The sequence below is a fragment of the Gekko japonicus genome, unplaced genomic scaffold (assembly GCF_001447785.1).
Source record: "Gekko japonicus isolate JY-2015 unplaced genomic scaffold, Gekko_japonicus_V1.1 scaffold1162, whole genome shotgun sequence".
NCBI lineage: Eukaryota > Metazoa > Chordata > Lepidosauria > Squamata > Gekkonidae > Gekko > Gekko japonicus.
This window is the reverse complement of record NW_015172038.1, coordinates 349,827-372,154: the sequence shown is the minus strand read 5'-3', so window position 1 is coordinate 372,154 and position 22,328 is coordinate 349,827. Positions and strand designations below refer to the sequence as shown.

General features: G+C 44.5%; 1 protein-coding gene across 10 annotated transcripts in view; it reads left to right on the top strand.

The window, feature by feature from the left end:
- The first annotated feature begins 622 nt into the window (after positions 1 to 622).
- The window catches only part of ADD1 (adducin 1), a 59,500-nt gene continuing 37,794 nt past the window's right edge, over positions 623 to 22,328 (top strand). For all 10 annotated transcript variants that reach the window (XM_015420657.1, XM_015420654.1, XM_015420656.1 and 7 more), the window contains exons 1-8: positions 623 to 827; positions 2,077 to 2,239; positions 14,929 to 15,080; positions 18,506 to 18,586; positions 20,328 to 20,477; positions 21,495 to 21,638; positions 21,738 to 21,836; positions 21,971 to 22,147. In XM_015420657.1, coding sequence (XP_015276143.1) covers positions 636 to 827; positions 2,077 to 2,239; positions 14,929 to 15,080; positions 18,506 to 18,586; positions 20,328 to 20,477; positions 21,495 to 21,638; positions 21,738 to 21,836; positions 21,971 to 22,147 — 1,158 coding nt within the window. In that variant the 5' untranslated portion in view covers positions 623 to 635. The remainder of the gene's footprint in view (positions 828 to 2,076; positions 2,240 to 14,928; positions 15,081 to 18,505; positions 18,587 to 20,327; positions 20,478 to 21,494; positions 21,639 to 21,737; positions 21,837 to 21,970; positions 22,148 to 22,328) is intronic.

Here is a 22,328-nt window from a genome sequence, read left to right as displayed (position 1 = left end):
TATCCCTGTCAGTGGAGAGTGGCTTCTGAGAGACACCAAGCCATGGTTCAAATCATTCCCAGTTCTGTTTACATTGTTTGCTCTCGTGTTGATGCTTTCTTTAAATAAATCCTATTTCCTTCAAGTATACCAGCTCAGCAAATAATCCTTCCTCAGACCACATCGACCTTCATGAATGCCTAGACCCATGGTACACCTACCCAGTGATAGAAATATATATTATAGTAAGAGGTTGGAAAGCCTTAAAATTCCTGGTGGCAGCCGGATACCCAAAGAAAAATAAACTAAAAGGGACACTTTAAAGTAAAACCAGACCTCCACAGAAAAGGGGTCGTCACACCAACATTCACAGTTCCCATGTTGTTGTTTTGAAAAAGAGGATGGGTGTGGTAAGAGCACATAAATCAGTCAGTAATATATACACAGCGTTCTGAGCGCCTCAGCGTTTAGTCATGCCGGCCACATGATCATGGAAACGTCTTTGGACAGTGCTGGATCTTTGGCTTGGGAATGGAGATGAGCACCACCCTCTAGAGTCAGATTCGACTAGCTTTTGAGCAAGGGAAACCTGTACCTTACTTTTAATATATTCCTGACCAGTTTTCTTGTTTCCGTAGGATCACTAAAGTAGTGCTATGAATGGTGAATCTGGAGCAGAGGTGGTAACTTCACCACCTCCCACAGCTCCTCATAAAGAGAGGTATTTCGATCGAGTTGATGAAAACAATCCGGAGTACCTGCGTGAGAGGAACATGGCTCCTGACCTTCGCCAGGATTTCAATATGATGGAGCAAAAGAAGAGAGTCTCCATGATTCTTCAGAGCCCTGTAAGAGTCATCATCCCATCTGGTTTTGCTTGGTGATGGAAATGTAATACAGCCTAGCTAGCAGAGTTCCGTGAATAGTAATGATTTTTTAAAAACTACATAGCAAAAGAGTATTTTATGAGAAAGACCTGCATCAGGAATGGCAATAATGTCGATGTTTGTTTCATAACTCTCAGTCTGGGGCAAGGGATGCTCTGTATTCTTGGTGCTTGGGAGGGGGGGCAACAGTGGGAGGGCTTCTAGTGTCCTGGCCCCACTGCTGGACCTCCTGATGGCACCAGGTATCTTTGGCCACTGTGTGTCAGAGTGTTGGACTAGATGGGCCATTGGCCTGATCCAACATTGGCTTCTCTTATGTTCTCTTATGTTCTTATAAAACACACGTCCAAACAGGCAGCCTTAAATTGGATGGCAGGATCCAGAATCTTAAGGTGTGTGTAAACACCTGAATTGCAAACCCTGGTGTCCCAGATTTGATTTTCCCCATTGCATCTCCTTGTACTCCATTGGGGATGCTTTAGCAGCTTCCCTAAGTTTCAGGAGCAGGTTGGTGTCTTGCTTTTGGAAGGGGGTGGAGTAGTGATTATTTAGTAGCCCTATGTGTATTTGATGTAGAAGCTTCCTGCACAGTCTTCTGGATCCCAGCTGGGACCCTTGTTGCTGAAACAAGGGTTTGAAAATGTCTAGAGAATTCCATTCAGGTACCATCCTGATGTCTCGTTTTCAGTTGCTCTGTAATGCAGGGCTGCTTTAGACAATGACTGTTTTCCTGCACAGAGATAATTTCTGTGTAAGAAATTATAGGTTATACTGCAGCCTGTGACAAATGCACAGCTGTTGCTTTTATGTACTGCCACACAAATGCTTGGCCAGATAGAAAAATAAGTTTGTTGTATGCTAATCACCATTTATGATTTTGTTTTATACAAGTGATCTGTGAAGAAAAATCACTTTTGCATGAAGTAGTCTTCAGTAGTCTTATTGCTGTTCCTTGGTTTACTTTCCTTTGCTGTATTACAAGCCAATAAAATAAGACTCTTCTCCCTACAAAATGCTTGCGTAAGAGGCACAGTATGTTAGCTTTTCTATGTGTCTTCTTCCTATCAAGTCTCTAATTTGGGCAGTGCACCTAAAGGACAGCAGTTGGCTCGATAATGATTGTCAGCTGCTTCTGAGGGTGGGGGAGGGAAGCTTTAAGTTATGTTTCTTGTTTGGCAGTATTGTGCTAACCATTGTAATATTCTATTAGGCCTTTTGTGAAGAATTGGAATCCATGATCCAGGAGCAGTTCAAGAAAGGAAAGAACCCGACAGGCTTATTGGCTTTGCAACAGATTGCAGACTTCATGACGACAAACGTGCCAAATGTCTACCCCGCAGCACCACAAGGGGGAATGGCGGCCTTGAATATGAGTGAGTTGCAGCTCCTCCTTTGGGAATGGGTAGGGGCTGCTGCAGCTGGCACATTCAGGAAGAGCTCTTTCCCATAATTCAGCCAGCATATTGGCAAGCTTGTTAAGTAGCAAGTGAAATTACAATTGTAGGAAGAACTTTCCAAAACTTGCTTTAACTAAGATCTTTACCACATTTCCTAAATTATACTATGGGATAATGCCGTTAATTAACGAGAGTGATGGTTCTAATGCATGTTGTATTCCTCAGTTTTATCCATGAGGAATGTTCTTTCTGAAACGATTCTGTTTCAGACACAGCAAATCCCTGGGCTTTAGTTTTCCTGCCTGAACCACAATTGCATCGATCTCTGGGGTCAGAACCAGTTCAGCTGACAGATTCTTTTTTATGTGTATTTTTGTGGTTATGCACTAGTCTTGAACAAGCATTGCAGATTCTCTGTCATAAACAGACAAATGAGAAAATAGAAAACATAATTTCCCCTGGGTGGGTTCTTCGTCCCACTTGCCCATGCTAATTAGAAAAGTCTTTAACAAAAATCACTGTTCTGGTCCTGTATGCTTCACAGTTAGGCTCCTCTCCTCTTCATCCTCTTTTACCTGTTTTCTCTGGTCTCCTATCTCCATCTGCCTTCTGCTCCTTTCTTCCCCTTATTTGGTATCTTATCACTCTGAGAGAAGAAAAAGGACAGAGAAGATTTCTTTATCTTTGGGAGTTTGGGAGCCACAGAGTTAGATCCAGATGCTGTCTTCCACTAACAGCAGACATTTATGTCAGTGGAACAGACCTTGTCTCTGACTCTCTCTGCCTGAAACAGGATCGGAGACCCTCTGGAATGGCAGATGGGGGGCAAAGTGGGGGTCTGTAGCAGGAAGGGGGAACTGGCAGTGGAAAATTTAGTCTGGATCCAGCCCAGCCTGTGGAAGTAAGATTGCCACGGTGGCCTCTAAGGCTTGCCCATCCCGTTGCACGCAAGAAAGAGCAGGTTTGCTGGACCCAGTTGCCAAGAGCATCAGTGTTCTTTTACTGAACAGACCCCAGCCTAGTGGCCTCCAAAGGACAAAAGCCCATTGTTCCTACACAGAGCGATGGTTTGAGGCTGCCTTGTGAGAGCCTGCATGGCAGGACCTGCCTACTGGAGGCTTCCCCCCCCCCCCCGAGTCAGGCAGGCAGAGGTCACCACGGTGCTGGGAGAGAGACACCAAGAGCCATTTTGAGTCCCAGTTCCTGTTCTTTAACAGCATGCTTACCAGTATACACCTCAGTGCAGGTGACATCTCTTCAGGATCAAGGGCCCCCCTTCCCTCCCTACTACCAGTCATGGTGGAATGCAAAGGGCAGGGGAGTGCAGTTTGCCTGCTTGCCCACCAGAGGGCCTTCTCAACCTGCTTCAGTCCTGTCCTGTTCTCTTTCTCCTTGAGGCCAGTCTTTGGTGAATGGGTCTTCTAAGATCCATATAAATAATTTAGATTGGTACTGGAAAAAGGGCAAATATAAGAATCCCCTAACTCTTCGTCCAAGGTTTCATGGGCACTGGGCTGCACTCCCCACACCAGAACTCTCCTGTCCCTCCCAGAGCCAGGCTCTGAGCCTCCTTTACTTCTTATATAGCATGGGCAGTTGAGATGATTTATTCGTCTAATGATTGTGAGGCTGCCCCTTCCATACATGATCCTCTCACAGGCTCTTTTCCAGCCTGAATAAGGTAAAGGTTCCCTTGCTCGAAAGCCAGTCGAATCCGACTGTAGGGTTGTGGTGCTCATCGCTGTTGCCAAGCCGAAGAGCCAGCGCTGTCCGAAGACGTTTCCATGGTCATGTGGCCGGCATGACTAAACACCAAGGCGCACGGAACGCTGTTACCTTCCCACCGAAGTGGTACCTATTTATCTACTTGCAATTTCATGCTTTCGAACTGCTAGGTTGGCAGGAGCTGGAACTAGAGACTGGAGCTCACTCCGTCATGCGGCACTGGGGTCTCGAACTGCTGTACTACTGACCTTCCACAGCTTGCTGTTCAGCGTCTTAACCACTTGAGCCACCACAGCGCCTGAATGCAGTGCCCTTAATTTCCAAACCTCTGACAGTCTTGATGCTAGGAGAAAACTTGGAGCCTCAGCCTTCTCCCAAAGAAGGAACTATCTAAGATAATCTGCATCACCTGTTTCCTTTTGTTCCCAGAAACGTTTACTCAAACTACCAAGAAAGATGCTGGAAGAATTTATTTATTTATTTATTTGAAGCATGAGAGGCATGGTCACAGACTCTTTGTGATTCAAGGGTAGAGAGAGCCACATTAAAGATATGACCAACCTTTATATAATGGAGAAAATCTCAGATACGCTGAAACAAAATCTATCTAGAGGTGGTCACAGTGACATTGTATGTATATGGTACCCCATACTTGTACATCTATCTACCAAAGAAACAGTACCTGATGTAATAAATACTCTGCATCTGGTAATTTTCAAACTGTATAATACCGACAAACTGTATGAAATGTATGAAGCCATTGAGAGCTGACTATGCTCATGCTTACCTTGTAAATCTTTGCTGCTTATGAAAAAGAATAAAAATTACCTTTTTTTCCTTTTTAAAAAAAAGATATGACCAGATGCTTTACCGGTTTGTGTTTTCTGGCAAACCTGGATACTTCACAATTCTGTTCTACCATCTCACATGGCTTGGAGTCTGATTCAGATCTTCCTGGCAGAACTTGTCTCCCAGCAAAGAGAGGCTACCGAAACCCATTCAGATTTTGTTTAATTCTAATTTCTTATATCCTGCTTTTCTCCCCAGTACTCCATGCCACTGTGTCCCTACAGGACAAGATAGCCAGTTTCTGCGGCCTTTTTCAAATAATGGTGCCATCTGCAGTCACTCTGCTGGTGGCTTCAGCACCCCAGTTTGTCGGAGAGTGTTTTGCCTCAGATATGAATGAATGAATTTTATTGTAACAGCGATTAGCCAGCAATATAAAACCAGAAAAAATAAATTACAATGGCCAAATAGTAAAATTTCCAAAATTCAGCAAGGTAAAAGGTGCTAACAATATAAACTTTACATTTGTTAAAACCAAACTAAGAGTGCGCTGCCATAAAACACAGTATAGTATAAAAGAATAAAACATATTACCAAAGGGAATGGTACGAGTTAAAATCAACAGTCCTAACCCGAGTGCCAACCATCATGCTGATGCGCTTCTACCACCAAGGAACAAAATTTCGCAATCTGATAGAGCGCTGTGTGTTCAAGGTTAAGAAACAAGTTCTCCACCTTGTCCTGATCTGAAGTGCCTGCCAGAAGGGGATTAATAAGTTTAGTACGAGCCTCTTCAAATACCGGGCATCTTAGGAACACATGTTCCTGAGATTCAATCTCCCCCAACGCACACAAGCATAGCCTCTCTGTTCGGGGTATTTTTTTAAATTTACCCTCAAGAACTGCAGAGGGTAAGGCCGAGCATCTGGCCAGAGTATATGCCCTCCTAAGTTTACGTGACTCCAAAACGTTAAGATATGGGGCCTGCGCAACCATGTATTTAATTCTAATTGGCGCTATAAATGTTGGGGACACCTGTAGATCTAATTGACGTTCGGTATCCTTAATCCTCTGTCTTATTTCTAACTTAGCTCGGTCCCTACCCATCTCCAAAAGCGCTAAGGGAGAATACCCCAAGAGCGAGATTTTCCGCTTAACAGAAATCAGCCAATTAGATTCAAAGGCATCAGACAGAATCAGGGGCACTAGTCCACATGGGTTCAAATTGATCTTCAGCCAATAGAAGATGGAGTATAAGGCAATCATGGCTTCAACCTTCAGCATGCCAGTCTCTAGCCGTACCATTGCGTTGGATACGCATCTCGGAACTTGGAGCACTGCTCTCAAAAATTTCGATTGGACTAGCTCCAAAGGAGCATAGCTAGATGGAGGCGCTCCAAGCAGCGTTCCGTAGAGCATCTGGGCAAGTGTTTTGGCCTTGTAAAGTTTTAAAGCTGGTGGTACAAAATAGCCCCCTTGGGAGCTAAAAAACTTAAGAATGCCATGAGAGGATTTTTCACCCGAGCAAGCAGCTGCCTTTTTGCCTCAGATAGATGCCCTGTCTCCTCCTCATCACCAAACTCAGCATATCACAGTAGGAGGGCCATTTCAAGGATGTGTGGTTCAAGAGCTTTGGACAGTGTGGGAAGCTCCCACATCACAACTGACTGAAGCTGAGTGCAGGCTTTCCAGCATCTGGGCATGGACAACATGGCTGTCAAAGGGGCATGTGTTCCTTCCAACTCCAGAAGGAGGCTGTGGCACTGCTTTGTTGGATATAAACCATCCCGTCTTCCATCTCAGCCCTTCTCATACCTAAATTAAAGATACACGTGCTATGGTAGGGTGCAGCAGCAGTGTTTTTCTCAAGTATTGTGTGAACGTACCATTTTTCTTATATAGAAAGCAAGGATGTTTATACTAGGGGTGTGCAAGGGGAAAATAATAGTTTTTTTTCGGATTCGGATATATTGAACCTGAATTTTTTCGAGAATACCGAAAACCCCCGAATACCAATACCAGTATTGTATAGATATCCGAAAATTTTCAGTATTTCCGAAAAAAATTGGTCCATTATATTCTATGGGGCCATTGTAGTCAACGGCAAAAATCTTCTAACAAGTTTTCAGGGGGCTGGGTGGGAGGGGGTTTGAGATAGAGGCACCAAATTTGAACTGTAGCTGCTGGAGCCTCTCCCCAAACAAAACCCCAAAGTTTTGAAAATATTGGACCAGAGGGTCCAATTCCAGGGGCATCCAAAGAGGGTGCCCCCAATTCTCCATTTTTTCCTATGGGGATGGGAAAAGGACAGGCAGCAAGAATCTCTAAGTAAGTGAGGTGTGCTGGTGTGAGGGGGCATGTTTGCCAGGCCGACAGCAGCAGAACCTGTACAGTGTGCCCCCTAGAACCAGTGCCACTGTGGCAGTCAGTGCCCAAACCCAACTGGACTCAGGTCAGACCAGAGAATCTCTGCAGCATAAACTGAGGGCGGGGGCATGTTTGCCAGGCCAGCACAGAACCTGTGCAATGTGGCCCCCAGAAGAACCTGTGCCACTGTGGCAGTCAGTGCCCAAACCCAACAATAGCTACCAATAGCTTTCCGAATTCGCTTCAGAGTGCTGGTACTTACCTTTAAAGCCCTATATGGCCAGGGTCTGACATACCTGAGGGCCCGCCTTTCCCCATACATACCCCAGAGAGCACTACAGTCAGGGGCCCAACATCATCTAGTGATCCCAGGCCCCAGGGAGGCCAGGCTTGCGGCAACTGTGGCCAAGGCCTTTTCAGTGGCGGCTCCTACCTGGTGGAATGAGCTCCCGGAGGAGAATCAGGGCCCTGCGGGACTTTTCACAGTTCCGCAGGGCCTGCAAGACAGAGCTCTTCCGCCAGGCTTTTAATTAGGAGCCACCACTACTACCACCACCAACAACTATTCTGTGGCAACAACGGGGTAACGTGATGGCCAAGTATAAAGATCTTGCAACAGTACAGGTCACCATCTCGATTTGACTAAATTGATAACATCTTTGAGCACTTGTTGTTTTCATGTGTGATTTTATTGTTTTATTGGCACATGCTGCCCTTATTTGTAAGCCGCCCTGAGCCCGTCCGTGGGGAGGGCGGGATATAAGTGTAATGAAAAATAAATAAGTAAACATAACTCAGGTCAAACCAGAGAATCTCTGCAGCATAAACACCGAGGGGGCATGTTTGCCAGGTCAGCAGCAGCAGAACCTGTGCAACGTTAAGTAATCAGAAGCCCTGCCAGGAATCCCTCAGAAAGTGAGAGGGAGGGTGTAGTGTCTGTCCACTGATCCTCCTCTCTCAGCAGCAGTACACCAGCCATCACTGCCTGCCTCAGTGGAGGAGGCTTAGCCTAGGTGTGACAGCTGCCCTTCATCACAGGCTCTCCCTTTCCCACCTCACCCCTGCAAAAGAAAGTTATTTTTCAATTAACATTCATTTACATTCATTATTATTTATGGTGCTTCTGTGGGTTCTGCTGGTTTCTGTCTGGTGGCGACTTGGCATCTACCCTACTCTATCTTGTTCAGATGGAGAACAATTTTTGTGCTGCTGTTTTAATTTCAGCATGCAGTTTTGGTTTGGGGTGGCTGATAGTGTAACTTAGGTGCATACACGCACCACCCTCAACATTACCCTGCGCTGCACGGCTACCAGGGCCCTGTAACGGTCTTGGGAACTCCAAGGCCCAGTCAGTTACCGCCTCTAAAAGGCTCAGTAGGCTGTCTGTCAGCATGCTAGGCGATCAGTGTGCCAAACAGACAGCCAAGCTCTCCTCAGCACCCCATAGCAGGCCAACAGGGTCAATGCCTGTGATTTTGGGGACAGGGAATGGTTTGAAGGAGAAAGCCTCCCAGATGAGTAGAGCCATACCCCCCGCTCCCAAGTTTGGGACTGATAACTGACCGAGTAACCGGGGGGTGGGGGTGGGTCAGTTGTTTCAAGGCGACTGTTTCACCCTCCCTAGTCCAGGTCTCGGTCACGTACACCAAATCCATGTTCTATTTTGCAAGGTAATACTGCAGCGTCCTGGTCTTATTAATGGATCTGGCATTCCACAACCTCAGTGTCGAAGGGGAGTTTAAAAATCTAGCCTTCACATCATTTCAGGAGCAAATCTATGTTTTCTCCTTGAGAGAAAGCTTCATTAGGAAATTTGATTTCTCCCCAGTTCTTTCCACCTACTCAGATGGCTAGAAAGTCTTCCATCCAGCACTGAGCAAGCAGCTTGGGCAACATGTCGTCCTCGTCTGCCCATGTCAACCCCAGTGTAGCAAGGATCACAGTGCAAGGGCAGTAGCCAGTGCAGTTTTTTTCTCACCAGTACCTCAGTTGAGGCTATTGGTAGAATCGCTGCCTGAGTATTTTTCGTATTCTGATATGAAAACTTCTATGATGGATCTTCAGCTGATCACTCCCTCCCCCCCCCCCCCCCCCAGCTGTTACTTTTTGTGTACTGGAGATATTTGGTCTGCAGTGCCGTCCCCAGTATGCTTCTGGGCAATGCTCCCTCTAAGTCTTGTGAGCAAAAATTCTACTTTGTGAGCTCCTGGCATTAAAGTACTGAGTGAGAGATTTGGCTGCTGCATAAATTAGTTTGCTCCGGAGCCATCCCTTCCTGAGCTTAGGCAAAAATGTGTGAGCCGGAGGCGAAAAAACTGTGAGCTAGCTCACACTAACTCGACTTGCATTCTCAAAGCCTTATTTTCTTGCTGGAGTTCTTTAAGGTATTTTGTTTTAACCTCTCTCTTAAACTCATCAGAGTCTTTATTTCTTTTGGCTTCAGAGAGTGAGAGATTTTCTTCCAAGCGGACAGGTATCTGTGAGGCCCGTTCTCCCTCTGCCCCTTGGCAAATAGCAACTGTATCAGTTGTCAAGGTCTCAAGTGGCTGCTTTGCTGGGTCTATGGATTCATTTGGAGGCAAGTCACGTGCTTCTGAATTTATTTGAATTCTTGCTTTTGCTCCCATCACATCTCTGCCTAAGATCACTGGTAACTTTTGATTGGAGATAACTGCTACAGGGAAAGATTCCTCCTTTCCTCTCCAAGAGACCTTTACTTGCGCAACAGGTACACACTGGGAGTTTCCCCAAACACCTTGTAATGAGATATATCTATCAGGAAGCATGTCCTCTTTGGAAACTAAATCTTTTCTAACAAGAGTTACTGCCGCCCCAGTGTCTAGAAGTGCCATTGCGTCTCTCTCATTTACTTGAATTACTTCTTGTAATTCCGAATCTGGTGCCCCTGAATCTAATTTAACTCCACACAGATAAATTGTTTCTTTAGCAATAAGTGAAGGTGTGGTTTTCTTGGACTTTTCATATTCTTCTGCTGTACTATGGTCTCTATACGGCTCTCCCTCATTTCCTGAGGAAAATTTCGTGATTCTTCATATATGCTGAGGGCTTCTTTGGTTATTTTGATTCCTTTCACATTGATAGGATAAATGTCCTGATTTCCCAGAGGTATAACATTGTCTGTCCTTCCAATTACTGTCCTTGTATTCCTCCACTTTTCTATTCAGATCTTTACCCACAGGTCTCCTTCTCTCAGATACAGGGCTGGTTTGAGGAAGTATTCTAGACTTGAACTCCTTTTGTTCATATTTTTCCCAACCACCCCTATTGAGCATCAATTTATCAGCCCATTCTGCAGCCTTTTTAACAGTTTCAGGAAGCTTATCTTTCACTAAGAGTCTTATTTTTGAGGGAAGTTAGAACAGAAATTGATCTAGAATCATCAGTTCTCTTAATTTCTCTCAGGTGTGGCCCCAATGAAGAAGAGGAGGAGGAGAAGGAGGAGGAATTTGTTTTCTACACCACCTTTCACTACCCAAAGGAGTCTCAGAGTAGCTTACAATCACCTTCCCTTCCTCTCCCCACAACAGACACCCTGTGAGAGAGGTGGGGCTGAGAGAGCTCTGAGAGAGTTGAGACTGACCCAAGGTTACCCAGCTGGCTTCATGTAGAGGAGTGGGGAATCAAACCCAGTTCTCTGGATTAGAGTCCGGTTGCTCTTCACCACACCACACCACCGGTTGCTCTTCACTTGACCAATCCTTCCTCAAAAGCAAAAAAATGGCCTGGAAAGGGCCCTGCCCTCATTTCCTGTCTTTAACTGACAGAAACCAAGGCTTGAAAGCCGACAATACAGTTGTGGTTCCAAACCAGCTCCTACAACAGGCACGGAAAAGGCATACATTTTTTTAAGTTACAGGTGCTACTTCTATAATTATTAAACCCCAATCTATATACATCTAGGTTTCACATTTTCCTCAAAACTTGTGGCTTTTTCAGGTTTATAGAAAGATCTTTCTTATCTGTCTGTCTTGTCTCTTCATGCCTCCAATATGTGGATTTGGTTATCTACAGATGTGGCCATTTTGAAAATTAAATATATTGATATACACATGCAGACATGCAGGGTCCTGCTCTTCTTACTTCTCCCATCATCTTAGATCATTTTTATGAGTGGCTTGACTATAGATTCCTGAAAGAATCTTCCATTCTACCACCCAGATGCCTTAATGAAAAAAAAGAAGAGTTTGTCATAGGAAACAGAAGGGCAAGTGGAAAGGACTTTGAAAAGTACTGGGTTCGCCGCATGGAGGACTCTGACGATGACATGCAGTTGCACACGTTTATTGCGTACTTAACATAAGAACACACAACGGCCCTGCAAGGCCAACTATATACACTCCCATCCCTGGGCCTCCCACTCCATTGGAGGGTTTGAATTTCCCGCCAAGAAGCCCATTGGTCAGCTGGGGGGGGGACTAGGATCCTAGGTCCCATTGTCTCTCTGGAGCCAAGCTCTTGACTTTCTTGTGGCCGCCGTGTGACGGGCTGCATACATAACAGACTTATATTTGATCAAACAGCAGACACAATCTGTCAGATGAGATGTCTGTTGGTTTATCATTTCCTTCCATGAGCTTCATGTGCTACTCCACTGAGAGTTTAACAGATTTGGAGAAGATATCACAGGCAAAAGAGATAAGGGGTATGTGTTTACATGATAGTACAGCTCGTGGAGCATAGTCTTCAGTTAAGTATAGTTGTCAAGGATTCAGCTTGTTCAATTAGAGCTGACACGGAAACTAATGAATGATAAGTAACAAACTTAAGATTATTAAGACAGACAAAATATGCCCAGCCAAGGCATTCAGAGTTCCTCATCAGAACTCTACTGAACCAGACTTCCATTTCTGGGTTTGATGGTGTTCTGAGCACCAGGGTCTATTATCACACAGCATGAGTCATTCAGCCCCTTGGTAACCCCTGCCAGATGGTGATGGCTGGGAATGGGGAGTAAAACCATTCCATTTTCTTGGAAGGAGTGGCCTGGCCACCCATTCCTCCACCCTGTACGATGAAAAATAGGGGAGGAACCCAGTTTGGTGTAGTGGTTAAGAGTGCGGACTCTAATCTGGGAGAACCGGGTTTGATTCCCCACTCCTCCATATGCAGCTGCTGGCATGACCTTGGGTCAGTCACAAGTTCTTTCAGAGCTGTTCTCTCATGAGCAGTCTTTTTTCTCCCCTGCTTGCCCAAATGGGCAAGGTTTATTAATTTTTTAAGAATTACACACACACAAAAAAAGAGCAATCCATTTTTAAAATATCTAGACATTGGTTCACTCACCACATCTTTAGATACATAGTTCCCTTTCCCCCCTTGTTTAACTTTGGCTGCGGTCACACGTAACAGAAGCCACACAAGTGAGACGGAAAACAGGCGGAGTTTCCAGGCGCGATCTCACCAGCACATCTGGGAAGCATAGCACTCCCGTGGCTCAACCGAGGCTTCCAGCCGAAACTGCGTGGCAAAAAACTAGTACATTGGAGGTACTAGTTTCCGGAAACTGCGGGGCAAGGGCGAGCGTCTGATCGTGTTTCCGGTGGCATCCGGCGCCTGCCCATGTCCCCTTGCAAATAAGGTGTGTTTTTTTTGTCCAAGTCTCTGTGGATGCGCATGCACTGTGTAGTTCTAAGTCACATAGGAGTCCTTCTGTTTCTTTTTTGGGAGGAACTGATCTAGATGATCTTTTCAAGTCTGATCTTTTCTTTTACTTTTTCTCTGCAAAGTGCACTCTAAAAATCAAACTGCCCTATAACTTTTTTTATCAGCCATCAGCTAAAATATTACAGATATCCCAAACACATTGTTTCACATAGATCAACCATTACTTATAAGCTAGCTGAAGAAGAGACAGTTTATCACCTCACCGGTTTTATGAGGTCTTTTTTTTTTCTGCTTGCCCAAATTGTTTTTTAAGAATTACACAAAACAAAACAAAAAGAGCAATCCATTACATAGTTCCCTTTCCCCCCTTGTTTAACTTTGTATCACAACAAATATCATTAAACAGAAATCTATTCCCAACATACACTTCATTTTTCTATTTCCTATCTGCTATATTTCATTTTGTCTATACTACACTATTATTAGTCAATTTTATAATCCTACAAATAGAAATGGAAAGAAGCAGGTGTTTCCAGGGGTAGTTTTGTAGAAAAAGAGCTAGGGGAACTCGATGTGTGTAAAAAAAACAGCCCCCCCCCCCCCCGGAAAAGCGGAGTGCAAAAAAACCCCCCCGAACTCTGGCAAGCCACAAATCGCGGGAGTCTCCGCTTCCTTTGCCTCTGGGAAAAATTTATGGGGGCAGTCAAATGTTCTTTTCCGGTTTGAAGCTTGTAAAAAGGAAGCCAAAAATACTCACTAAATCTTCACCAAGGATGTTGGTGATGAGGTTTGGAGGCCCTTGTATGGGGTTGTTACAACTTTTCCAGTCATGCTAACACGGCTGGTCTTTCGGAGCTTCTGCTTTAAGACGATCTGATTCCAGCTCCCGCTGTTGCCACAAGTGGGAGGCTCAGATAAAAGTCTTCTGCCGCCAGTTTCCTACACCGGAGGTACTGGATAGACTGGAAGGGTCAAGAAAGTCCACTAAAAAGCTCCAAAAGCTAGTGAAACTCAGAGAGCCCTGAGTATTCAACGAGTTCGTTGCAGAGAAGCCCCGCCTCACAGTTTTATGAGGTCTTGGTCATGAATGCCAGAAACAATCTTTAGAGGAATCTTGGCATGTGTATTTGATATGGAAAAAGATTACCTTCCCTGCTATTGGATGGCCTCTGTGATTGTTGCTTGAACAAAACATACTAATTTCATGCATTTATTTCTTCCCAATAGGATAATGGTTTCCAAAGTAATTTAACAGTATTCTCCCTTTTCCCTCTTTATCCTCACAATAGCCCTGAGAGGTAGGTTAGGCTGAGAGTGTGTGACTGGCCCAAGGTCACCCAGCCAGTGTCCATTGCAGAGCAGGGATTCAAACTTGGCTCTCCCGGAGCCTAATCCAACCCTCTGACCACCACACCTTGAAAGTATTACAGTGGTTCGATATTTGGAACTTGAGGAATAAAATCTCTCTCCTGGTGTCAAATGGGTTCATGAAGCTACAAAGCCCTACTTGTGCAATGTGTGGCCCCCAATTTTAAAACAATCTTTAAAAGCTAATAGATGATTTCCTGTTTGAACAAAATATCTAAATGGCGGCATGGCTTGCTTTTAAAAAAAGGTATGGTGAAAATAACAAAAGGAGAGTTTTGTGTAAAAGTATAAAATGAACATTTACCTCCAAACGAATCAAGTGATTTTGGAGGAGTTTAGAGAGAGGACTTTATTACTCTTACATTCCAAAGGCCACCTAAGAACAAATCTGGACTAGGGTTAGGGATGTGTTAAACTGCCCAAGGACTCAAGCCTGTCTCTGGGGAATCACGCTTTAGGTGGGCAGCCGCGTTGGTCTGAAGCAGTAAGTAAAACAAAGTTTGAGTCCAGGGGCAACAAAATTTTGTTCAAGGTATAAGCACAGCATCCACACAAAGGCTCGCATACCCAGAATTAATTTTTGTTGGTCTTAAAGGTGCCACTGGACTCAAACTTGGTTCTGGAGAGTCAGTGCATTCATAAATTCTAAAGAAGAGTGAAGTGCTTGCCTCAGCTGAGTGTATTCAGATTTTATGCCGTGACTCCTGTTAGCCTGAGAATTATGGAGGCCATGCTTGCCTTTGCAGACTTTTAATGCCAATGCTGTGGGCCTGTCTCCCCCCTCCCTCCAGGTCTCGGCATGGTGACACCAGTGAATGATCTCAGGGGGTCTGATTCTATTGCCTATGACAAAGGAGAGAAGTTACTGCGATGTAAGCTGGCTGCTTTCTACCGGCTAGCTGACCTGTTTGGGTGGTCACAGCTCATTTACAATCACATAACAGTGAGTACAAAATCTTCAGATCTATATTTCTCTTTTTAAAAATTATTTATTTAGAGCAGGTTTAGCTGGCTGGGAGGAATCCAGTCTCAGAAGTAGTCTTATCTGATCCCTGGTGGCTCTGATCTGGCATAATACATAGCAGCAGGTAGGTTTACTTAGAGGGGAAAGGAGGAACAGGCCTTTGTGTGTATTTCATGCATATTTTGTATACTGGTATGGTATTTATTAATTGTTTTAACTTGGTTGTTTATGCCATTTTAATGTTATTAGCCGGCTTGAGCCAGATATCTGGAAAGGCGGGATATAAATATAAACAATAAATAAATAAATATGTCACTCTCTCTGCTGTCTGGAGAGGCGAAGGAGCATTTCCCTTCTGCCCCTTTGCGTGTGTGTGTGTGGGGTGCTTTCTGGAATCAGTGTCATTGTGCTGTACTTGCTGCTGTTAGTGTGGTGCTAATTTTATTATAGGCCTTTATCATCTGTGATGAGGTTGGGTTGTTTCAGCCCCCGGACTAATATCTGGAGAATATGGCTGTCCTGCAGAATGCAAACAAATGAAATGTCAAGGAGGTCTTGCGACTTCCCTCTGAATGCTGGCCGTGACTGGTTCCCTCTGAAAAGTCTTTGCAGTGCAGTGCAACAAAATTTTGGAAAGGTTTGGCTTCTTCAATTAAGAAACAGCAATACTTGTTATACTGGTGTGGGTAATGATTTATTCTTAGTGCAGTGGACCATCTGGTTTTAAGTTTCTTTTTAACATGTAACTGCAGCATTTTGGTACCGTGGATCTTAAAGGAGTGAGAACAGATTGTTAGCTAAGAGTCTGTGCCAGCTTCCCGTACTGTGACTAATTTATTGGCCACCACAATGGGGATGCTTGAGGGAATGACCAGCGTTACAATGAGCTTTGAAATGTCAGGGGAGCATTCAGCTGCAGCTGTAGTAAAAAAAATGAAGTTGTCTTTATTTATAACAAAGCTCAACTGTGAAGAGGTTTCCAGGCTTCCGAGTCTATCTTGTATGTAATTTCACTTAACTCAGCTGCTCTAGTTGCAACTCACTATCAATAGATGATGTTTTCCTGAACTAACTGAAGATACTTGAGAGAATTAAATGAGAGCCTTTGCAGAACACAGCAGCCAGTTCAGGTTTGCCTCTGAATGGCAGCAGCTCCCAGTGGAGTGAAAGTTCTTGACCTTCTCTTTGTGATGCACAGGCTTGCAAACACAGATATATCACAGTCACAACATGTACACTGAAAGTACATTGGATGTAATTTGTAAAGCAGCTCAACAGCTCCATGTTTTCAACAATGAGTTCAGTTTCCCTACCACTTCTCTCTCTGTCCTTTAACAAACCTTTCACTCTTTGGAATCCAAGGACCCCATCACCTCCCTGGCCAGCTTCCTACTCCTGATCCGAAAGCAAAACCACAAACAAAACAAAAGACAACTGAGGGAGGATACATGATAGAGTTCTTTAAAGTTATGCAAATGCCGGATATTCTGATGTCTGCTGGAACTCTAATATGGCTAAAATCTTTTTCTAGGACCTTAATGCCATCTGTTGGATTTCAGGGGATTCGAAACAGCAGTCTGATCTTCAGATTTTTTAAAAGTTCAGTTTAATTATAAAGCAAATAAAATGCAATACACTATTACAGAAAACACAGATTTAACAGTCCGGCAAAAAAGAACGGTCCTGTAGGTATGTTGGTCCCTGGCCACATAGGGCCTTAGAGGTTAGTACCGTCGCCTTGACTCTGATCTGGTACTCAACTGGCAACCAATGCAGTTGGCGCAACACTGGCTGAGTGTGCGTCCGCATAGACGTCCGGTCAGCAGGTGTGCAGCTACATTTTGTACCAGCTGAAGCTTCCAGGTCGTACTCAAGGTTAGGCCCTCGTAGAGTGAGTTGCAGTAATCTAACCTGAAAGTGACTGTTGCATGGATCACTGTCACCATGTCATGGGGGAGAGAGAGATAGGGCAACCAGTTGCCTGACCAGCCGAAGATGGGGAAAGGCTGACCTGTCAACATTGGTGACCTGGGCCTCCATAGTAAGGGTCGCCCCTAAGCTCCTCACCATTGTGGCCGGTGTCAATTGCGCCCCACCAAGGGCTGGGATTCGGATTCCAAACCCTATCCCCCCCATCACTCAGGTACAGGGCCTCCATCTTCGCTGTATTCAGTTTCATCCGGCACCGTTGCAGCCAGCCAGCCACAGTCTCCAAAGCCCAGGTCAAATTATTTGGGGTGGAATCAGGCCGGTCATCCATCAGCAGATATAAGAAGAGAAGAAGAAGAAATTGGATTTATACCCCACCCTTCACTCAGAGTGTCAGAGCAGCTTACAAACTCCTTTCCCTCCCCCTCCCCACAACAGACACCCTGGGAGGTAGGTGGGGCTGAGAGAACTCTTTCCAGAACTGTCTTTGAGAGAACAGCTCTGAAAGAACTTGTGACTGACCCAAGGTCACACCAGCAGCTGCATGTGGAGGAGTGGGGCATCAAACCCAGTTCTGCCAGATATGAGTCCACACACTTAACTACTACACCAGTGTACTGATGACAACCCAGCCCAACCCCCTGATTAACTGGGCAAGGGGGTGCATATAGATGTTAATAACATCGGGGAGAGGACTGCTCCTTGCAGCACACTGCATACCAAAGGGTAATGCAGGAGATACCCTCTCCTCAAGCGGCATCCCCTGTATCCCCACGTCAGCGAGGCGGTGGGTCAAAAGGCTATAATCGACTGTGTCAAACACTGCTGTTAGGTCAAGTAACGATGGCTGGTTGATCCAGAGGTCCGTGAGGGGGACCAGCGGTGCCTCCGTCCCATGGCCAAGGTGGAAGCTGGATTGGAAAGGGTCCAGGATGGAAGAGTCACTCAGAAATTCCTGGAGCTGCTCAGCTACTGCCCTCTCAACCACCTTGCTCAGGAACAGAAGGTTCCATAATGCCTTTATCTGCCAGCTCCAGGGACAAGTGTCAGTTTTTCAAATGCAGTATCTGCCCTTCTGTTGATTCTAATAAAACCTGCAGTACAATAAATATTTTTAAGTTGAAAATAAAAGAACCAAGGAATTTTCAAACACAGAAAGTTTTTTTTCCAGGGCTTCTTTCCCCAAAAAATGACTTTTAAATTGTAAATTGTGATATCTATAACAACCATGATGAAGCCATTCAGAGATTTTGTTTGATCTTCAGATGTAAAGTAGTACTACAACACTTAATGTTTACTTTCCTTAGGTCTTTTGTGGACTTGTGTTGTGATTCCCACCTTTAATTATGTGCTTTTCAACAGCTTCTAGAAGTCAAGCAGAGTTTTATTTTTGTCTTCTTTTGCATACTGGTACAACGAGATTGTTTTCAAAGTCATATTTGTGCATAATCAGGTTTTATTCCTTTCATTTGTAGGTCAGAGTAAATTCAGAGCAGGAGCACTTTCTCATTGTGCCTTTTGGGCTTCTCTACAGTGAGGTTACTGCTTCTAGCCTGGTAAGTAAAAAACCTGAATCACAGTCTAACATAAATTATGTGTGATAAGATCCTGCTCAAGCCAGCAGAACACATTCTTTCAGTGGGAATTAGTTGTACCAGTGTTAGTTTCTGGCATTTATACCTTCCTCCCATGTGTTAAGAACAAGGCCACAAACTTGTCCTTAGTCATTTGTCTTTCCTTTGGAAATTAATTTACATTTTTTCATTTTAGCACAAGCCAGTCACTGATTACAGGTTCACCTGACTTAGAGAGAAAGGAGAAATATTGCAGCATGTTCTGGACATCAGACTGCAAATTCCTGTGTATCCTCTCCCAGTGATTCCATATAGATAGAGTCGGTCTCAATGGGATTAGTTCCGTGAGGATGCTCTGGAATTTTCCAGCATGGCACGAGCCTTTGCTTAGTGCAGCTTACTGACTGAATGGCTCAAAATGGTTGCACTTTTTTACCTTGTCAAAGTGCAGTTATTTAAAGTCGTTTCACACAGAGGGCGCTTCTGTGTCTGTAAGCCTGGCCTGGTGGCTATTTCAGGGGCTGGTGGTGAGGCCTCTGCACTCCAGGAGAGTCGCGTGGGGCTGTGTTGTGAGAACGAATCCATTCTGAAATGACCCAGTTCAGTTAAATGTGTAGCCTGTTTTTTATACATTCTGTTTTCCATTCTGTGTAACTCAGAGGTTTTCAAGCAGTTGCATGATACAACTTTCCTTTCCCCCCCAATAAAAGCTGCCTAATCTGTTTGCTTGTTTTTTATTGTAATTGCTTATTCAGCAAGCCCCAGTTCCTTGAGAGATTCAGTGGTAAAACCAATAGCCGACGATTTCTGTTCCATGATCCCAAGCCATCATCATACTTAGCATGATACAGCCGGTAATCATTCCTAACATCAAGAAACCCTTCATATGTTGCATTGCATAAACAGTGGTTTAAGGTGGCTTTAATTATGTATTGCTTCATTATTTTATGTTATTTTTGCCTTCAATTTCCTATTCCTATTTTCCATGCCATCATAATACAGAATGTGTGATAAGCACCTAAAATGCCAGGAATTTTGAATAGCCTACCACGTGCTTGTTAAGTCTGGCTCCAAGGTGAAAAGCACCTTGAGGTGGTCGAATGCCTCCTGGCATTTGTCTGTCCATAGCAGCTTAGTGCCTGGTTTGGTCGCCTCCGGGCCCTTCCCCTTGGTTTTCAACAGATCAGTGAGGGGCAAGCTGACTTGGGCAAAGTTGGGTAGAAAATATCGATAAAGATTCAAAAATCCGAGGAAGGATTGTAGCTGGCGGCGGGTGCGGGGGGCCTCCCACCCTCGTACATCTTGGACCTTCCCCGGGTCCATTTCCAGCCCCTTCTCTGAAATCCTATACCCCAAAAAATCAATGGCTCTACACCCTCCTCTCCTCTACACCCGGTTCTCAGCCCTCCCGTAGCATACTCACCTGCATCTCCAGTGGCTGCAAGCGGGCTGAGTCAGAAGTTTAAGCACTCTGCACTGGGGGAAGCCACTGGGGTAGGAAAGATACTTTAGCAAACAGTTTGTGCTTGTGTAACATCTGGAGTACTTTCGAACAGTGATTTGTTCCAACTTTACACAATCAGTGGAATTGCTTCAGTGTGCATTATTTCATCAAGGAGCCTTCAGAATTATTGAATCTGTTTCTGTATTGCAACGGGACAATGTGGCTTGAATAAAAATAAATAAAATTACCTTGAGGACTAATGCAGTTTTATATTGTCAGGTTAAAATAAATATTCAAGGTGATGTAATTGACCGTGGAAGCACTAATCTGGGAGTGAATCAAGCTGGCTTCACTTTGCACTCTGCCATTTATGCTGCTCGACCTGACATTAAGTGCATTGTTCATATTCACACACCGGCTGGGGCAGCGGTAAGAGACCCTTTCTTATGCTAGCAATAAAGTGTCAGGCAATTTCATGTGTAGTGGTGTGGCTTCCAGTAGAGAAGAGGAGGCGGCCCGGGGAGGGGGGGTTGTTGTTTCCAAATACCTGAAAGGAAGGGAACAGTTGTCTTTTCCCAGCAGCAGCCAGTAGAAATGATAGGGAGTGCTCAGTGTTGAAGAACCGAAATAATAAAACTGGGAAGAGTGCCTTAACTCACACTTCAGATAAAAAATTAGATAAGAAAAAACCAGCCTGATTCAGCCTATTTCTATAGAACAGTCCTGTGCATAGCTACTCCAGTCTTACCCTGCTGTCTTCAATGGACAGACTGGAGTAACTCTGTCTAGGGTTACAGTGTTAAGCCAACTTGTACAACCTTTGTTTGTTCAACACTGGGGGCAGGTTCAGATAGGTGGAACACTCAAAGAGCACTTTCCTGTTTGGCAGTGATGGGCAGAACAGCGCTGTGATTGGCGGCTCAGAGGCTGAGCCAAGACTAGTCTCCTCTACACCCGGTTCTCAGCCCTCCCGTGGCATACTCACCTGCATCTCCGGTGGCTGCAAGCGGGCTGAGTCAGAAGTTTAAGCACTCTGCTTAGGAAAGAGCACAGTATTTTTGTTTTGGCTTGGTATTTTGTTAATAGGGAGGAGAGGATCTTTTTAGGACCAAAATTGTATTGCTTGGTTGGTTACTTTACTCTGTAAGTTGATAATTGGTTATACAGATGTATAGAAAACAAGCATGAGTAAAAAAATAAGGTGTCTCCCCCCCCCCCCCCAGTAATTTAGACATTTGAGGAGGTTAAAGATCTTACTGAAGCTGCAGCCCCTCTTTTTGGGGAGGTCCTAGTAACAATTCTGTTGACCAGCAGTGTTATCCTCCTCAACATTCTTGCTAGTCTAAATGGTTATTATATCTTAGTAATTAAAAATAGTATAACCATAGGTTACACACTCTGTTGATGCGTCTTTCTTTTGCGTAAAACATGTTATAACACCCTCAGGTGTCTGCAATGAAATGTGGTCTCTTGCCTCTGTCACCTGAGGCACTGTCCCTTGGAGAAGTTGCTTATCATGATTACCATGGGATTCTTGTGGATGAGGAGGAGAAGGTTTTGATTCAGAAGAATCTCGGGCCCAAAAGCAAGGTCAGTCGTTTCGGAGCTCTCTGAGGCACTTATGGAAAGGCTTTTGTGTCAGAATTCCTCTCACCTACAACACTCCTTTTTCTGTTTCTCTTCCCCAAGGTTCTCATCCTCAGAAACCATGGTTTGGTATCGGTTGGAGAAAGTGTGGAAGAGGCTTTCTACTATATTCATAATCTGGTTGTTGCTTGTGAGATCCAAGTAAGCATGCTGTTTTTTCATTTGTTTGCCTGTCACTATAATTGTAAAAAGCTGGTTGGTATAGGTCACAGCAGTAGACAGTGTGATAATAAATGTAATACTATAGAAACTGACTTTGTTTTGATTATTTTAAGGTACGTACTTTGACCAGTGCAGGGGGCCCAGACAATTTAGTGCTGTTGGACCCAGGAAAATATAAAGCAAAGTCTCGATGTCATGAGTCTCCGGAAGGGGAGGGGACAGCGTCTCATCTAAAATGGCAGACAGGAGAACAGGAATTCGAAGCTCTTATGCGAATGCTTGATAACTTGGTAAGAAAGAAGTCACTGTTCAGTTGCTTAATACCAACAATTTTTTTTCCAATTAAAGTTTTTGTTTCCATTTAAACTTTTCTGAAGGACACAGGGCTTTGGAAGGAGAGGGTTTGTTTGTTTGTGTGTCTGTCTGTGTGTGTGTGCCAGAAATATGGGTGGGGGGGCAGGATTTCCAGAA